Source organism: Gordionus sp. m RMFG-2023, chromosome 2, assembly GCF_954871325.1.
Source record: "Gordionus sp. m RMFG-2023 chromosome 2, tfGorSpeb1-WG-v2, whole genome shotgun sequence".
NCBI lineage: Eukaryota > Metazoa > Nematomorpha > Gordioida > Chordodea > Parachordodidae > Gordionus > Gordionus sp. m RMFG-2023.
In genome coordinates this window covers 5,470,650-5,486,642 of record NC_088776.1, presented here as the reverse complement: position 1 = coordinate 5,486,642, position 15,993 = coordinate 5,470,650, and the positions used below count along the sequence as shown (strand labels likewise).

The window sequence follows — 15,993 nt, the reverse complement described above, 5'->3', positions numbered from 1 at the left end:
TAACTATAATTTTCTTGATTATAGGGGTAAAATAATTTTAAAAGAACTGTTTTTAATATTATTTATGCAAGCTTGCGTCTATCAAATGATTGTTTTTATTTTATTTTTAACATGTTGATATTTATTTATACAAATATTTTTCTAAATTTTTATAATTTTCAATTATTTAAGTTTTCCGAAATTTTATTAATTTTTATTTTCCATTTAAAAAAAATTATTTCTTTTTAAATTTTGAAATATGAAACTCAATATTTTCTTTTACAGTGCAATTCTTGGCATTCTATGTTTTAATATTGTGGACTTGAACAATGAAACCTATAAAACAAGTTTTTTTTAAAAATATAAATATATTTATTATGCCTTTGGAAAAAGATATTGGAAATCAATTTCCAAAAAATTTTAAATTAATGTAAATATTTTAACCCTTTAAAGTCCTGTGAGCTAATTTGACATCATCATATTGCATGTTATTTTTTAACGTTAAAAACCACTCAATGATTTAATTTAACATTTTAAAATAAATATAGAATGTAGTATCCAATCATATTTTTTCAATATCAAAAAAAAAATATGCTTTTGTTTTTATTTTATGATCACATAACTTTTGACTATATTTCCGTTTCGATTTTTTCTAAATTACTTGATTTTACATTTTATTTAAATATATTTTAATTGAAAAATTTTGAAAAGTGTTAATTTTATAAAGTAGACAAAATATTCAAGTGTGTCATCATGAATTTATATATTTTTTAAATTTTAATAATTTTTGTAAATATAATTTTAAAATTATGATCCCAATTCATGGGGAATTTAATAAGCTATTTTATTAACATTGAATTTATATATTTTATTTTTTATAGATGTCAAATAAAATATTTATAATTGAAGATGATATTTCGGAAACAGATATTGATGATAGTGAGGATAATTTTAATCATCCTATTGTCAATATGGATATAGATTCGCCCACAAATGCACTTCACACCAATTGCCTAAAGGTTGCTATTTGAAAAGCGATCGCGATCTCAAGAAAAGGGGGAGAGGTAGTTTCGACTACAAAACTGACATTGATACTAATATAATTGTCAAATGGTTTGACAACAAATTTGTTCATGTTATATCATCCTTCAATAGTATCGACCCAATAGAAGATGTGAGGCGATGTTTCTTGATGGAAAAAATTTTTATTCAGATTCCTAGGCCTTTTTAAAAAAATATAATGAAGGAATGGGAGAGATTTACACTATATCTTAGTGGAATGCCACAGCGTAGATATCAAAGGTAGAAGGTTCTATCTTCGAATAATATTTCATTTGATACCTGCATTGTTAATGCATGGTTATTGTATCGAAGACATTTACTTCAAAAAAAAATGAAAAATCTTTTATAAAACTTATTACTTTTAATAATAGTTACTGCTTTATTAATGGCAGGTAAATTAGTAAAAGAAAAATACAAAAAGGATCTAAGTTACCTCAGATAATATCAGACGTTAGATACGATAATAACTGGCCAGAAGCTTCCAACACTCGAAAAAGGTGTAAACTATGTGTTAGCGCATATTCAAGAAAAAGTGTGAAAAATGTGAAATTTATTTATGCTTTAACCAGGATAGAAATTGTTTTAAAACATTTCATAATAAATAAATATTTTTTTATACATGCATTGAGCTCAATGATGTCAAATTGTATCATGATTTTTTTTTACCTGTATACTATGCAATAAAAGTCGAAATAAAAATTTTACATCCTCGGTGTATATAAATGAAGTTTTTTATAAAAAAATTTTTTTAGTTTTATTTTAAAAAGTAGAGCTTTAAAGATTGATTCGTTGATTTCCAGAAGTATAGTAGCTAAGATTTATCCAAGGTTATAGGGTGGTCAAAAATGAGGGCTTCGCCTCTAACCCCATTTATTTATCCTTTGGCCGGGTTCCTTCTATATTTGGTTTAGATATTTTTACTTTTTCCTTGCTAATTTTTATTTTTGCTTTTGAAAAAATATGTAATATCTTTTATATCATGTCCTTTGAAGTTGACCAAGCAATTTTGTGCACTAAATAATATAAACAAAAAATTATAATAAAACAAAATTTTAATTTTGGCCAACCTTTACCATTAAAAAGTTACCGAATTTATTTTAAAAGTTTTATCAATGTTTGCTACTTATTTTGTAAAATAATTTAATTCGTATGGTTGACAGTATAAAGAAGAAGAAGAAAAAAAAATGTTAATAGCAAAATAAAAAAAAATTGTTAAACTTGACTTCATGCCAGAATGCAAAATATAAAAGAACTAAACATCTGGTTTGCGCTAATATTTAGTGCCTGAAGTAATTAATCTCATTCATCAATTATGTTTTCCAACTACAAAAAAATAAGAAGGAAGATTGACGATATCACGCTTTTAGACGTAAAGGGAGCCATACAATAAAAGGAAAATACTATCCTCAATAATGGCTATATCATTTTGATACTAATATAACTCTAGATGTAGCGTAATTAGTTAATCAATTAGACTTGGGGCTTCTTTGGGGAAATGTGATAAAAAAGAAAGAAAGATGCATTGTTTCCAGCTTAATTGGAAACGATTAACATTAGATGATTTCTTCTTTTTTTTACCTTCAAGTTCTAAGGTTGAGCCATTGTTTAAGTAAAGTAATATACTAAGTGCACTTTTACATTTGAAAAATTCCAAAAAGCAATCACATGCGTATTACAACCTCTCTGGGATAACAATTTTCTTTTAATGTGAAAATTTGATTAAAATTTTTTTTTATTATGCTTCATAGATAGTATTGTTTATTTGTAGATTTTTTTTTAGCAAAGAGATGATTTGATAGAAGAATTATAAAAAGCGAGCTTTATTAATTTGAATGAAAAATGAAGAACAAATTTTCGTTTAAGTTATCAATTATAAAATTAAAACACAAAATTTTTACATAATTCAATTCTTCATTTAGGGGAACACCCTTGCCTAGGCGCCACTGACGTCAAGTGATTTAGAGCTTAAAAAATTTATAATCAAATGCTTAAACGAAAATTTGATTGAGAAATATATTTTTTTTTATACTAACGATAAATTTATATGTATAAAAGGTTTTACAAGCAAAAGGTGCGTCAAGATTAAATGCGAGTCCATTTACGGAATAAAAAATTTCGAAATCGGGGAAATCAAAGATATTAATAGTATAACTTATAATGCCACGGCAGGATTTGAGACTTCTAATATTTTCCTACCTGATCACTCTATCCAGTTTTTTATATGTAAAGTGTTCACATATATAAACGAAACTCATATAGGCGGTAAATTTCAAGATATCCTAATCAAATATATTATTAATCAGGTTTTGATCTCTTTAATATTCACTTTTAATGTTGTTAAAAATGGCTAACTTAATATTTCATCCAGAATAGTATTACGCAAGCCTGAAGATTATGTTTGTAGAAGGAAATAAGGTTTGGAGATCTATTAGCGAAATCTCGAGGATTAGGCAAATATTTTTTCGAGCTAAAATATTGAATTAGCCGTTTTACTATTCACTTTACACTTATTAAATAAACCTCCTAATCAATTATTTGACTTCCTTTTCCCTTTATTTAAAAACAAAAAATAAAACAGGAAAGCTACAAATGCCAGATAAATAATTTAGAAAAAAAAGCGAAATATTTCATAGAAGTTTCGGTTGAATATATAACTGTTACAGGATTCAATAAAAGCGCGAATGTTTTCTCTGCTATGCACACGTTCAGATGTAATAATAATACTTTGTAATTTTTTTTTTTGAGTTATTTTTAATCTAATCTTTGTTACTATAGTGGGGAAGGGGGGGGGGCATTAAGGAACGATTGGTGGACATATTGACCAAATTATTTATGTTAACCTTTTTTTTATAAAACTGCTTAATGTAAGGTTTGTAATTTTTAAACTGAGATTCATGAATCGGCAGTTTATTAGAATATAAATTAAGTGTTTAAAGAAAAATACAAATAATTAGAGATAACCGGCTAAAAAATAACGGGTTAATCAGAAATTCCCCATTGATTGATGATGGCCGAAATTTCCCCTTTTATTTAATGAGGTTATGAATCAGAAAAGTAACTAAATTTTTAATGAGGGGTAATTAAGAAATTTCCCGTTATTTTGATAAAATATGTTATTCAAATTGGTAAGAATAATATAAAAATTAAGGTATATCAAACTAAAAACTCATTAAATATTCACTAAAAAAATGGATGAGAAAATATAAAATTAGAACAAAATTAGTTTATTATAAAAAATTTAAATACATTGAAATGGGGGAATATTCTTATAAAGTAACGGAAATGAGTAAACAAAAATTAAACTAATCAAAATTGGAATGAAAGCAAAATAGTAGCGCGCTATAGCTATCTATACCTACTTTCCAAATAAAAGTAATTTCGCTATTAATTGGTTACTTTCATTAAAAAAATAACTCTAGCTATTACATTTAAATGTATCTATTTTAATAGCTACATTAAAAATTATGCTCAAATTTTTTTCTTTTCCTTATGTAACACAAAATTTAATCGTAAATCGAATTTTTATTCAAATTTGAAATATAATAATATCACATCATCAAATTTTTATTAAATATTGTGTATTTGTCCTTTAAGAGCAGATTTCTCTCAAAGTTTTCATATAGGAAAAAACATCTTTTTTCACCAAAAACATATCTCTTATAGAGAACTAGGTGGGAAAGGAGGAGGGGGGTGTATTATATTTTATGAAAAGTGGTTTTTAGGGAAATCTTTAAATACTGTGCCATCTGATTTGGATGAAGTCAAAATTGTTATATAATCAATATCATTTATATCATCCTCATGCATGGTAAATAGGGTCAAAAGTTTGAAAACAAGATATGTTCCTTTTTTTTGTATCTTAAAATACTATATAAAATATAACTAAACCAACATCTGTTAAAACTTATCCTCTATGGTACAAACTGGTACTGTATTTCATAATAATTATTCCCATCTTTTATCATTCTTTCATGTTCAAACTGAATTCTTTTTGTGGCGGGCCCTTAAGTGATCTATTTGGGTATACATTTTTAAATAGTCTAATGAAAGAATGAACTTACCACAAAAGAAAATACTTGCAAATTTTCAGTCAATTAAGCATCTTTTGGGATGTTAAAGTATGAGTGGTTTCTTTTTCAAAACCATCATCGTTATCTGGTAAACTTTTGAAGTAGCAAGGCCTTTAGCTGACTGTTGAGAATGCATTCTATTTCTTTGATTATTATTATTAATTAACTTCTTCCTTTAAATGCAACTTTAAATTATAAGAAAAAGTTTTGCTTACATTAATTATTCTATTTCTGTCTTACATAATTTGCATATAACTCTGACATAGTTTTAGTATTTAGATTTCTTTTACCCTAAAGTATGCTACAGCATCATACGGAAAATAATATAATGATAAAGAGTGGACGAAATTGAGGAAAAGCAATGTTAAGATTTTACAAACAGTTAATGAAATACTCAAAAATGGGAAATATATACAAAAGTAACATTTTAAAAGTAGAGAAAATTAAAATATTTTAAAAAAATCATATTATTACCAAACCTTGGAAGAAATTCGTAAAACAAAAATTAACTAGCTTTTATATATTAGCTAGCTATTTTATATATTAGTTAATTATTTTGTAAATTAGATAGCTTTGTATATAAAATATTAGCTAGGTACACTTAACGTGACCTAAAATATTATAGATGCGACTGGGTAAAAAAAGAATTTTTTTTTGAAATATTTTTTTCTCATAAATCTAGTTTTAGACAATGAGAAAAACATATATAAAGTTGGACATGGAAAAATTGTAAAAAAAACGTTAATAACAATGAAATGACCAAATCAATTATATATATAAAAAAAAAATACATTTGAATATTAAATTAAATTGCATTCATTTATTAGGAATTTTAAAATAGCCAAGCCGCCAATTTATTAGGAAGCGGCGAATAATTTATCGAGCGAAAACCGTCGTTGAGAAATTAAAATAAATTACTTCCGTCAATTTATATTTCGACTCACAGATATCTAACTGCACATACTTTGCATTTACATGAAACTTATAATATATATATTTTTTCTCTTATTTAAAAAAATATATATAGATGCAACCAAACGGCGTGTCAAAAATAGTATACAATTTGATAATTTCAAAATATTTTGATCAATTTATATCAGAGATTTGTAGACCAGGCCTTAAGCCCAGTCCTTTCAAGGCATACCGCCGGGCCGAAAATTTAAAAAAAAATCCGCACGGGGCTTGATCGAAATTGATTTTTGATCCGGGATCAAAGCCGTGTAAATGGCACCTCTGCAGGTCACCTGATTTATAAATATTATTGTGATCATATCTATTTTGAAACCCGTAAAAATATCGTTAAACTGATTATTGATATTTGAGTCAACGGGATGTGGAATTGGGGATGGAATCTCTCAATTACGAATAATTTATTGGAGGCGCTATCAGCATGTTTGAGTATACATGCTCTATAAGTTTCACGCAATTTTCTTCTAAATCATTTTGAGTTGTCTAATCATATCAAAATGGACAGTATTTTTATTATCAAATAAATGTTCCGTTAATATTTATAAAAATATTGAGGAGTAACCAATAAAAACAAAATGGTTCAGTTAATCAAGAAATTATAATATATATTTTTAATTTAAAAAAAAAAAAATCTAGATGGAACAAAACGGCCATTTATCAAAAATTGTATATAATTTAATAAATTTATAAATATTTTAATCAATATATAATATGATCTTTGAAACTCCTAAAAAAAATATGGTTTTCTAATTATCATGAATATTTGTAGCCACGGAATATGAGAATTGGGAAGTGAATCCTCCAATTTTAAATAATTTATTGGAGGCTATTTTAACATTTAAAAATAAATGATTTGACCGGATATGTAATCAGCATGTTAGAGCGTACAATGCCATAAATTTATACGAAAAAAATCTAAAATAATTAATATTAAAAAAAAGAAGTGTATTCCACATTTGGACTTTACGCGCGTGCAAACGCTACGGATATAATTGGATGCACTATATCTAATTAATTTTTAGATTTCTCTTCCAAAAATAAAGACAGAGTAAATTTTAAAAATAAATTAATGTAATATGTTTTTAACAAAAAAGTATAGAAATTAATAATTTTGTTTCATTTAATCTAAAAATCGATGCTTTAAACACCTATTAATGCAATCATATTCCAAATATTTGGAAAGAGAAGATAAAACATTTATTTAATCAGTAAGGTGACAATTATTGTATTTTTTAAAAAAATAAAATATAATAGACTAGGGTTTCTTCACCAAATAAAACATTAAGGTTAATTATAATAAGCCGAATAGGGTTATACGACCAGTTCTGTTAAACAATTTTTAAAAATTATTTTTACCCCATTTTTTGATCTTAACTTTAATCTCTTCCCAAAAAAAAAGAAGACTTGCTTACATTATACGAAAATAAATTCAAAACTAAATTATTAGAAGTGTAGAAATAATTTTTAACCTGTAAAAAAATCAGCAGTTTATATAGGTATTTGCAGATAGTGTTAAACATTTCCAATAATTCACAACTAAGAAAAAAAATTTATAAATTAAAAAATTCCCACAAAATCAATAAAAAGAGAACTTGAAGATTTGTTAATGATCCTTTATATAGCCCATTTCTCATTTTAGAAAAAACTGCCCTAATAATTTCTGATAACTTTAATAAATATATTCATCCAAATTGAAAAAATATGTATAACGAAAAAGCCATCCAAAAGTCTTCTCCTCTCCCCTTTCGAAAATTTTGGATTCATCATCGAAAGATTGAAATTCACAATGTGGGTAATCTATACATGCTGAAATGCATTCCCGGTTCAAATCAAAATTATAAAATCTTTCTCCCTAGATAATTTAAAATTGTGAAAATTCCTTATGGTATATCATAAACCCATTACGACCTTAATTTAACCTCCTAACTGCATCACCATCTCAATAATAGGATAGGATAGAATAGAATGTCTTGATCAGAATAATTTAAATAAATAAAAACTATTCTCAGGAGTGTTCATAACCTAAAAATTGATTTAAATAAATAATATTTAGATGATATTAAATATATAATATACAAAATAATGTATAAATTCTCAGATGATTTAGAGTTTACTCCTAAGATATATAAAAAAACTACCGCAAAACTATCGAAAAAATCAAAAAAATTCAAAATTATAATAAAATGGAGTACTGGTCACTTGAAATGGAATTTATCAAGTATGATAGACATGTTCAATTTGGTCACGGGAATTTCACCCACCTATTCCGAGCATTCGAATCAACATAGATGGTATAAAATATCGGTAAATACATATTAGAATTTTTATAAAAATATATAGTGTTACATGTACTGAGAACAATATCGGCCCTGAATCCCTTTTTTTGTCCCTAGATTCTTAAATTGAGGGAGGGGAGGGGGTTACTTTAAAAAAGAATTTAAAATTTTCAGGAAGCTCTACTAAGTTTTTAGACCGATTCCCTTCTCCGACGGCTCTCTTGGCTGATACGTCAAGAGCTAATTTGCCATGTTTTGTTATCTCAGAGTAATCATAGATGAGAAAAGGTCAATGGCTTCGATACTTTTTGATGATTTATATTATAATCGGTTATCATAAAAATACAAGTTATTAGTATTATAATGTAGTGTAAGATCCAACCTCAGATGCATGAGTTTACAAGCATTCCTTTGTTCATATATATATATATAAATATATTAAAATATTACAACAAGATTCACTTTTTTATTATACCAAATTCCAAATATTTTACTGGAGATAAACGGGATCATAAATAAATATCGAAATTTCGTTATCTAACTTGTTAGTTTCCAAAAAAAAGAGAAGTCTAAAAACTATGGAGATGAGAATGCTGAAGGTTATTGCTGGGGTAACAAGAAAGGAAGGTGCGAAGTACAAGAATACTTGGATGTAAGGTAGTGCCCATTAAGACTAAGATAATGGTAAACAGACTTATGTGGTATGGGCACACAATGAGAAGGCCTATGAACTATATAGGAAATAAGGTTGAGAGTTTGGAAGTGATGGGTAAACGTAAAAGAGGAAGGCCAAAACTTCAATGAGCCATAAAGTTAGAGCCAATATTAAGAATTGAAATTAGGTAAAAGAAATAGTATGAATAATATAAGTGGAGAGAGATATTGAAGGAGCTTACCACCAGAAAAGGTGAATGCTAAAGAGAAAAAAAAACTTGTTATTTTCCTAAGAAAAAAACTCATCATATTATTTTTATTTTAAAGTTATTGTTCGTTTTATTTTTAAAATATTTCTAAGGAACGACAATGAATATGGAGATAAATGACTTATTTTTTTTGTAAATTATATAACAATTTTAACTAGGGCTGTGCCGATCCACATATTTTTCAACAATCCGATCCGATATTGGTTCAAAATCGATCCGATATTTATATTGATTTTTCACCACCCCCCTTTGAACCAAATGTAAAGAAATCAATATTTTTTATGCAAAAAATCGAATTATGCATATAATTTAATTTTTTTATTTCTAGAATAATTTAAAAAGTTTACGGATATTGGTAGTATTAAATGAGTTTTTAATTATTCCTGCCCGTGAAATTAGAATTTCGCAGATAAAGAATTTTGAAAAATTATCTTTGTCTTTTGTAAAATATTTCCATAATTCAGATACCATATTTAAAAAAATTATTTTATTTAAAGTATAAATAATAAAATTGACGTTATTATTTAAAAAGATTTAAAATAAATAAAACTTTGGATGTTGTTCCTTTCTATCTTTATAAAAAAAAACTTTTAAATTACTATAAATCTATTTAAAAAAATAATTAAAATTTAAGGGGTGTTGTGCATTTGCATTGTTTAAAAAAAAATTATTTAGAAATATACATAAAATAACAAAAAAAAGAAAAGTAAAAAGATCGGATCGGATCAGTTTTACAGGTATCGGCCCGATCCGTTATTCTTTAGAGACCACTAATGCCGATCCGATCCGTTATTTAATATCGGCACAGCCCTAGTTATAACTAACAAGTTTTACCGGGTAATTAGTGTTGTTAACAGCTTGTTTTGAGCCGATTTTTAAAAACAGCTAACTCACTATTTCATCCAGAAAAATATTACTCAAGCCTGAAGATTTTGTTCATAGAAGAAACAAAGGTCAAGACATATATTTTCAAAATCTCGAGGCTTAGGCAATATTTTTCTGTCTAAAATATTGATTTAGCCGTTTATAAAAATCGGCTCAAAACTTGTCGTTTAACAACACTACGGGTAATATTTTTTATACAACACTTCAATTCTTTAATTAATATAGACACTCCCCCTAATTATATGAATTTTAAAGTAAATACTGGGGAAAAAAATAAAATAATATTTTACCGCTTACTATATTTTTCAATATACCATATATTTTTTTTTTGCATTATAGGTAAATACTAAGTCTCACACATTTCAAAATGTTGAACCGAATACCGAGTACGTCGTAACTTTGGGATTTATTTTCAAAGATAAATTCTCGAGCCTGACATTAAAAGCAAATACTATCGATAGGGTTTTCGTAAATTTTACCAGTGATATAAGGAGAATTTTACCGTTATTATATACATTGGAAGTTCCAAAAATATGATTAATTTATTTTTTTTACACATTTTGTTTCGTTATTATGGCATATTCCTTTATCGCGAATAGTATATCATTATCTAGTTATTACACTTATATTTTAGAAATTTATTCTCGATTTCAATTTTTTTCGAATGAATAAATAAACTAAACCCATTCATAATGGGTTAAATAAATTATGCAGTGGCCTCTTTTACAAGGAAGGGTATATTATTATAATCGTATTTAAAATTTATTGCATATAATAGTTAGATTTATTTCGGCGCCATATTACTGTCATACACTCTTTTATATCATTAGCCAAATCCCGATTTTTTAGGCTTATGTTTTCGACAATTTATATACTTCAATTTTTCTTTTATCTGATTACTATTTTGGGCTATGATTTTTAGGCAGTAAATTTATCAAAATATTTTATTATCAATTAATTAAAATTTAATATTATTTTACAACAAGAGTCTTTCAAGTATTTCTACAAATGTCTCTTTTATTATAAGTCATCATCAAGAATATTTTGTGAAAATTAACTTATCAAATATATAACAAATATATCAAATATTAATAGATAATATGGAATTGTAGTTTATTATAGCAAATTGTGTCATTTGAAAAAATAGAAAATAATTTATAAATGTTTATATCTAAATAATGATTGAAACTAACATGTTACTTGTACAAGAGCCTTTTTAGCCTTTGAAATTGAATTTATATTAAATTTTTTTTTATAAATTATCTATAATCATTTTAGGCTTGAGGCCTATTTTAAAATAAATTTTCTATCACTAATTGTACATCACTAGGCATATTGAGAATTTTAGTTTCAATAAGGAGTATGATATTGAGATGTGTATGCTACATTATCATCATTAGAATTATAAATAAAACAAATTCTTGCAGCATTACTCTCCCTAAAATAAATTTTCTTGCCTTCTTTCGAATTTAATTTTTGAATGGTGATTTGAAATACGATATTTAAAGATAAACCGAAAGCGTGGCAGTTTTTTTTATTTTGCATATAATTTTAACTGTTTATTAAGTGGAAAAACTTATTGATGAATTAGTGAATACTAATCATGCATTACATATAAATATAAGCCCACCCACATATTCCATGCTTCTTATAATATTCGTTCTATCAAGATACCAATCTTGGTAAATTTTTTCAAATTTTATCAAAATATCCCTTCTTTCTAATCTAACAAACAGATTAAAGTAATAAAATATATTATACCACCAGTTTTTGGTATAAGTTTCAAAAAGAGGGTGACATCGTAGCAATAAATAGTTGGGAGAAGAATATTTTATAGATTTACTTCGTTCTACTAAGACAATTGCATCATGCTTGCAATTCTTCCAGGGAATCTTAAATAAACCATCAGGACTTTTACCATCTGTGCTACAAATTTCAGTCGGCTCAAGGGTTGAAGAAATTCTAGCAGATTTTAGAGCATGAGATCAGCGTCTACGCTATAATAATGCATTCATCTTAAATGAGGGAGTTTTTTATTGAATTTATGATCTAAAAAATAACACCTTTATTTCACAATATTTTGATAGTTGTTAGTAGAGATAAAATAATTGAATATATTTTTTCAAATGTCTGAAAGGTGTATCATATAATTAAAAAGTTGTAATTAATAAATAGAAAACATCGCCGCTGAAGGTGGCGGGAATTTTTTAGGGGGGTAGGCATAGGTATTTAATATAATTAGTAGGGCTGTGCCGATCCACATATTTTTTACCGATCCGATCCGATATTGGTTCAAAACCGATCCGATACCGATCCGATATTTATATTAATTTTTTACCACCCCTCTTTGAACCAAATGTAATTAATAAATCAATATTTTTTATGCATAAAAGAATTATGCATAATTTAATTTTTTTATTTCAACCATAATTTTAAAAAAAATATATAATAATATATCCATTTTATGTTGGTTTATAAAATTGTAATATTTAATATATAAAATTATAATATATTAGATTTTTTTTAATAAATATAAGAGCCTCTAGATTTTCAGGCAATAGGCTTCTACGATGAGGACTATCAATATCCCCTGCCGTACTGAAGGCAGACTCAGATGGGACACTTGTTGCTGGAGGAGCCAAAAATTTACGTGCAAGTGTTGATAAAGTTGGAAATTTTACAGCATTAACTCTCCAATATTCAAGTGGATTCACTGGGGATATAATATTAATATCATCAATGTTATTCGAGTTTTCTAAATAAATAACACAAATATAAAATTAGCATTTATAAAATAGTGGGTTTCATACAAACCCAATCTTTTGTTGATTTTGAAAAATCACCCAAACAAATGGGTCAATCATAGCCCAACCAAGCAATATTTAAATTAATATGAAAAATATATTTTCATACTTTCTATATATGGTGTTATTTTTTTAAAAAATTAAAAATAAATAAAACTTTGGGTGTTCCTTTCTATTTTTATAAAAAAACTTGTAAAATCTATTTAAAAAAATAAATAACATTTGCATTGTTTAAAAAAAAATTATTTATAAAATATTATTAATGTAAAATAGAAACTCGAAAAAATTTATTTTTTTTTAAAATATTTTAAAAAAATTTTTTTTATTAAAAAATAATAATTCAAAGTTTCATTACTCAAAAGTTTTATAAGAATTGCATTTTTAGTAAAAGGATCGGATCGGATCGGGTTTTTACAGGTATCGGGCCGATCCGATATTTTTGAAAAACGCCAAATATCGGGACCGATCCGATATTTAATATCGGCACAGCCCTAATAATAAGTCTAACTACATCAATTTTCTATTCTCTGTTGATGGATAAAAATATATAAAGTATGTTTTTAATAATTAATACTTTCATTTTTAGTATTTAAAATACAAATGCTAACTTTCTAATCCTCAAATAAATTTTAAATTTAAATAGGAGAAAAGATAAAGAGTATCATTTGCATCTAATATTTTAAATAGAAGTATTGGCGATACTGTCAAAATATGTTCTTTTAAAAGATAGGCTTCTAGGGGGTTAGGATGTAAGAAAAAAAGTTTTTTTGGCGGGGTGGGGGGGGATTAAATCTGGGCAATGTGCACATAAATTATTTCTATAAATAAAAATAATAGGATTAAAGCTGATCCTTGGTGCAACCCATAGGCATAGCCAGAGGGAGGCAACCTTTAGAAATTTATCACTTTTTGTAATGTTCCCCTTAGTCCTCTCCCCACTCCTGACCCTCAAAAATGAAGCATTTATCTTAAACAATAATTTGAAAGAAAGAATGTAAAAGTTGATATTTTTTTAAACTAAAACTATTCAACATAATTTATACATTTTTTTAAAAAATCATTTTTATATAAAAAAAGTGAACCAAAAGTGTTTTTAAAGAAATGGAATATAAGCCAAAGATAAGTCTTAAGACAAAAATGAAATGTATTATAATTATAATAATAGATCCATAAAATTACTAGATAATATAATATATCAAATATAATTTTTCATATTAATTTTAATTTATTTATCCTAATAAAAGTAAAATATAATTACAAAACTATTGATAAAATTAAATCATAAATTAAATAAAAAAATTAAAGCACAATACAAACAGTGGAATTATATGTAGCAGATTTACAGTATATCTAATTTTATCAATTATCATATGACAAATTTTTACCAATATAGCGAATTATATATTTTACAGAAATCCATAAAATATTGATAAGGACATCAGAAAATATCTTTTAAAGACATTGTGGGATGAATAATATGAAGATAAATTTTAATATAAATCTTTAATTAAAAAAATAGATGGCGTTAAATAATTGAATACAAATTGTTGCAATATTTATTATCAAGAGCATTGATTAGTAAAATTTGTTAAAATATTAACTGTAATATAATCTCTAACTGTCAAATATGTCTGTAAAAGTGGAATTTTACTTAGTATTTTGTAACCAATTCTATATAATAGAGGAATATCAACTATATGTCTACTTACTTTTTATAAATAAATTTCTTATATTTATTTGGAATAAATTATTACCATGCTTTTATATTAATGTACATACAAGTAATTTATTCTATTTTATATAAACTAACAAAAATATATTTTAAACAAAAAATTAATATTTAAATACAATTTTTCCACATTTGAATAATTGGTAAGCCTGCACTAGATGTGCCAATTATATTAATTTTTTTTTAGTAGAATCTTTATAAAACTAGTCTTTCACAGCTACAAAAAAGTTTCGCTATAAAATTCATTCACAATAAACGACGTTAGCGATAAAAGTTTTGCTGAATTGACATGGAACCTTACTGCAAACTTATACAAATAATTAAAAAAAACAATTTAAAAACATATACCCCCCCCCCCCCCCCACTCAACATCCCCAAGAAAGAAATAATAATTTTATTATCAGTCCATTTTGTTAACTATGTTAGGGTATAACATATTTATCATATATATACATTTAAAAACTAAAGAGACAATTGGGCTTCTTGTTTTGAAATTTTCTATGTTTTATTAAGGAATAATCTAAAACGATTTATCTCTAGTTTTGGATGCTGTAGTAATATTATATACATTCTACTTTATTATCTTAATGGTTTTCTTATTTATTATATTATCTGTTTGTATACAGTTTTGCGACTATAAATCAAATATTTAAAGTATATATAATTGGAAAAGTTAATCTATTTTCATGTTGAAATAATATTCAAATGTTTTTTTTTATATACAATTAACTTTTACCGAAATATATATACTTATAAATTGTTATTAAAGAAATATTATTTTTTTTTTACCACTATTTAAATAAAATATCTTTAATTCTTGTCTAACTTCCTTAAAATTCCCTAAACTTTATAAATGCAGATTGCAATTCATCCCCGATGCCCAGTAGGTCAAATATAAAAAAAAAGGTATGAAAATTTGAATTAAAATTAAATTCTGGCAAAGATTTTTTAAAAAATTGATGTAGATTTAAATGAAGATTCTAGATGATCTAATCAGATTTTTTGAAAATCATTCTTTAAATATTTTTAATAAGTTCATTTTTATTTATTAAATATAATATAACCCTCGCATCCTCACAATTTTAGTTAGAACAGCTAAAACTGTTAAACCCAATCAATGGTAATGCGTTGCTTTTTTTAAAAAACGTTATGATTAAAGCCAGTTTCTTTTTTTAAGTAACGTTTACAATACTATTTTTTATTTTTAAATATAAAAATAGACCCTAACCTTTTCCACAAATGATCCATTTTTGATTGTAGACACATTTAATTAAAATTTTAGGTTGCATTTCCAAT

General features: G+C 25.6%; 1 protein-coding gene across 1 annotated transcript; it reads left to right on the top strand.

The window, feature by feature from the left end:
* The first annotated feature begins 206 nt into the window (after positions 1–206).
* On the top strand, positions 207–10,701 carry LOC135924005 (uncharacterized). The gene is made up of 7 exons (XM_065459049.1): positions 207–326; positions 3,097–3,344; positions 3,620–3,752; positions 6,139–6,165; positions 6,717–6,746; positions 8,179–8,384; positions 10,504–10,701. Exons 1-7 carry the CDS (start codon positions 239–241, stop codon positions 10,699–10,701), a joined length of 930 nt encoding a protein of 309 aa, XP_065315121.1. The 5' UTR covers positions 207–238.
* The last annotated feature ends 5,292 nt before the right edge of the window (positions 10,702–15,993 follow it).

Bases quoted from the DNA above. Each gene is read 5' to 3' on its own strand.
- LOC135924005 (XM_065459049.1), top strand. From the start codon at position 239: ATGAAACTCAATATTTTCTTTTACAGTGCAATTCTTGGCATTCTATGT. The intron at 3,753-6,138 runs GTAATAATAATA...AAATATATATAG, and splicing joins TGCTATGCACACGTTCAGAT to ATGCAACCAAACGGCGTGTC. The intron at 8,385-10,503 runs GTAAATACATAT...TTTGCATTATAG, and splicing joins ATAGATGGTATAAAATATCG to GTAAATACTAAGTCTCACAC.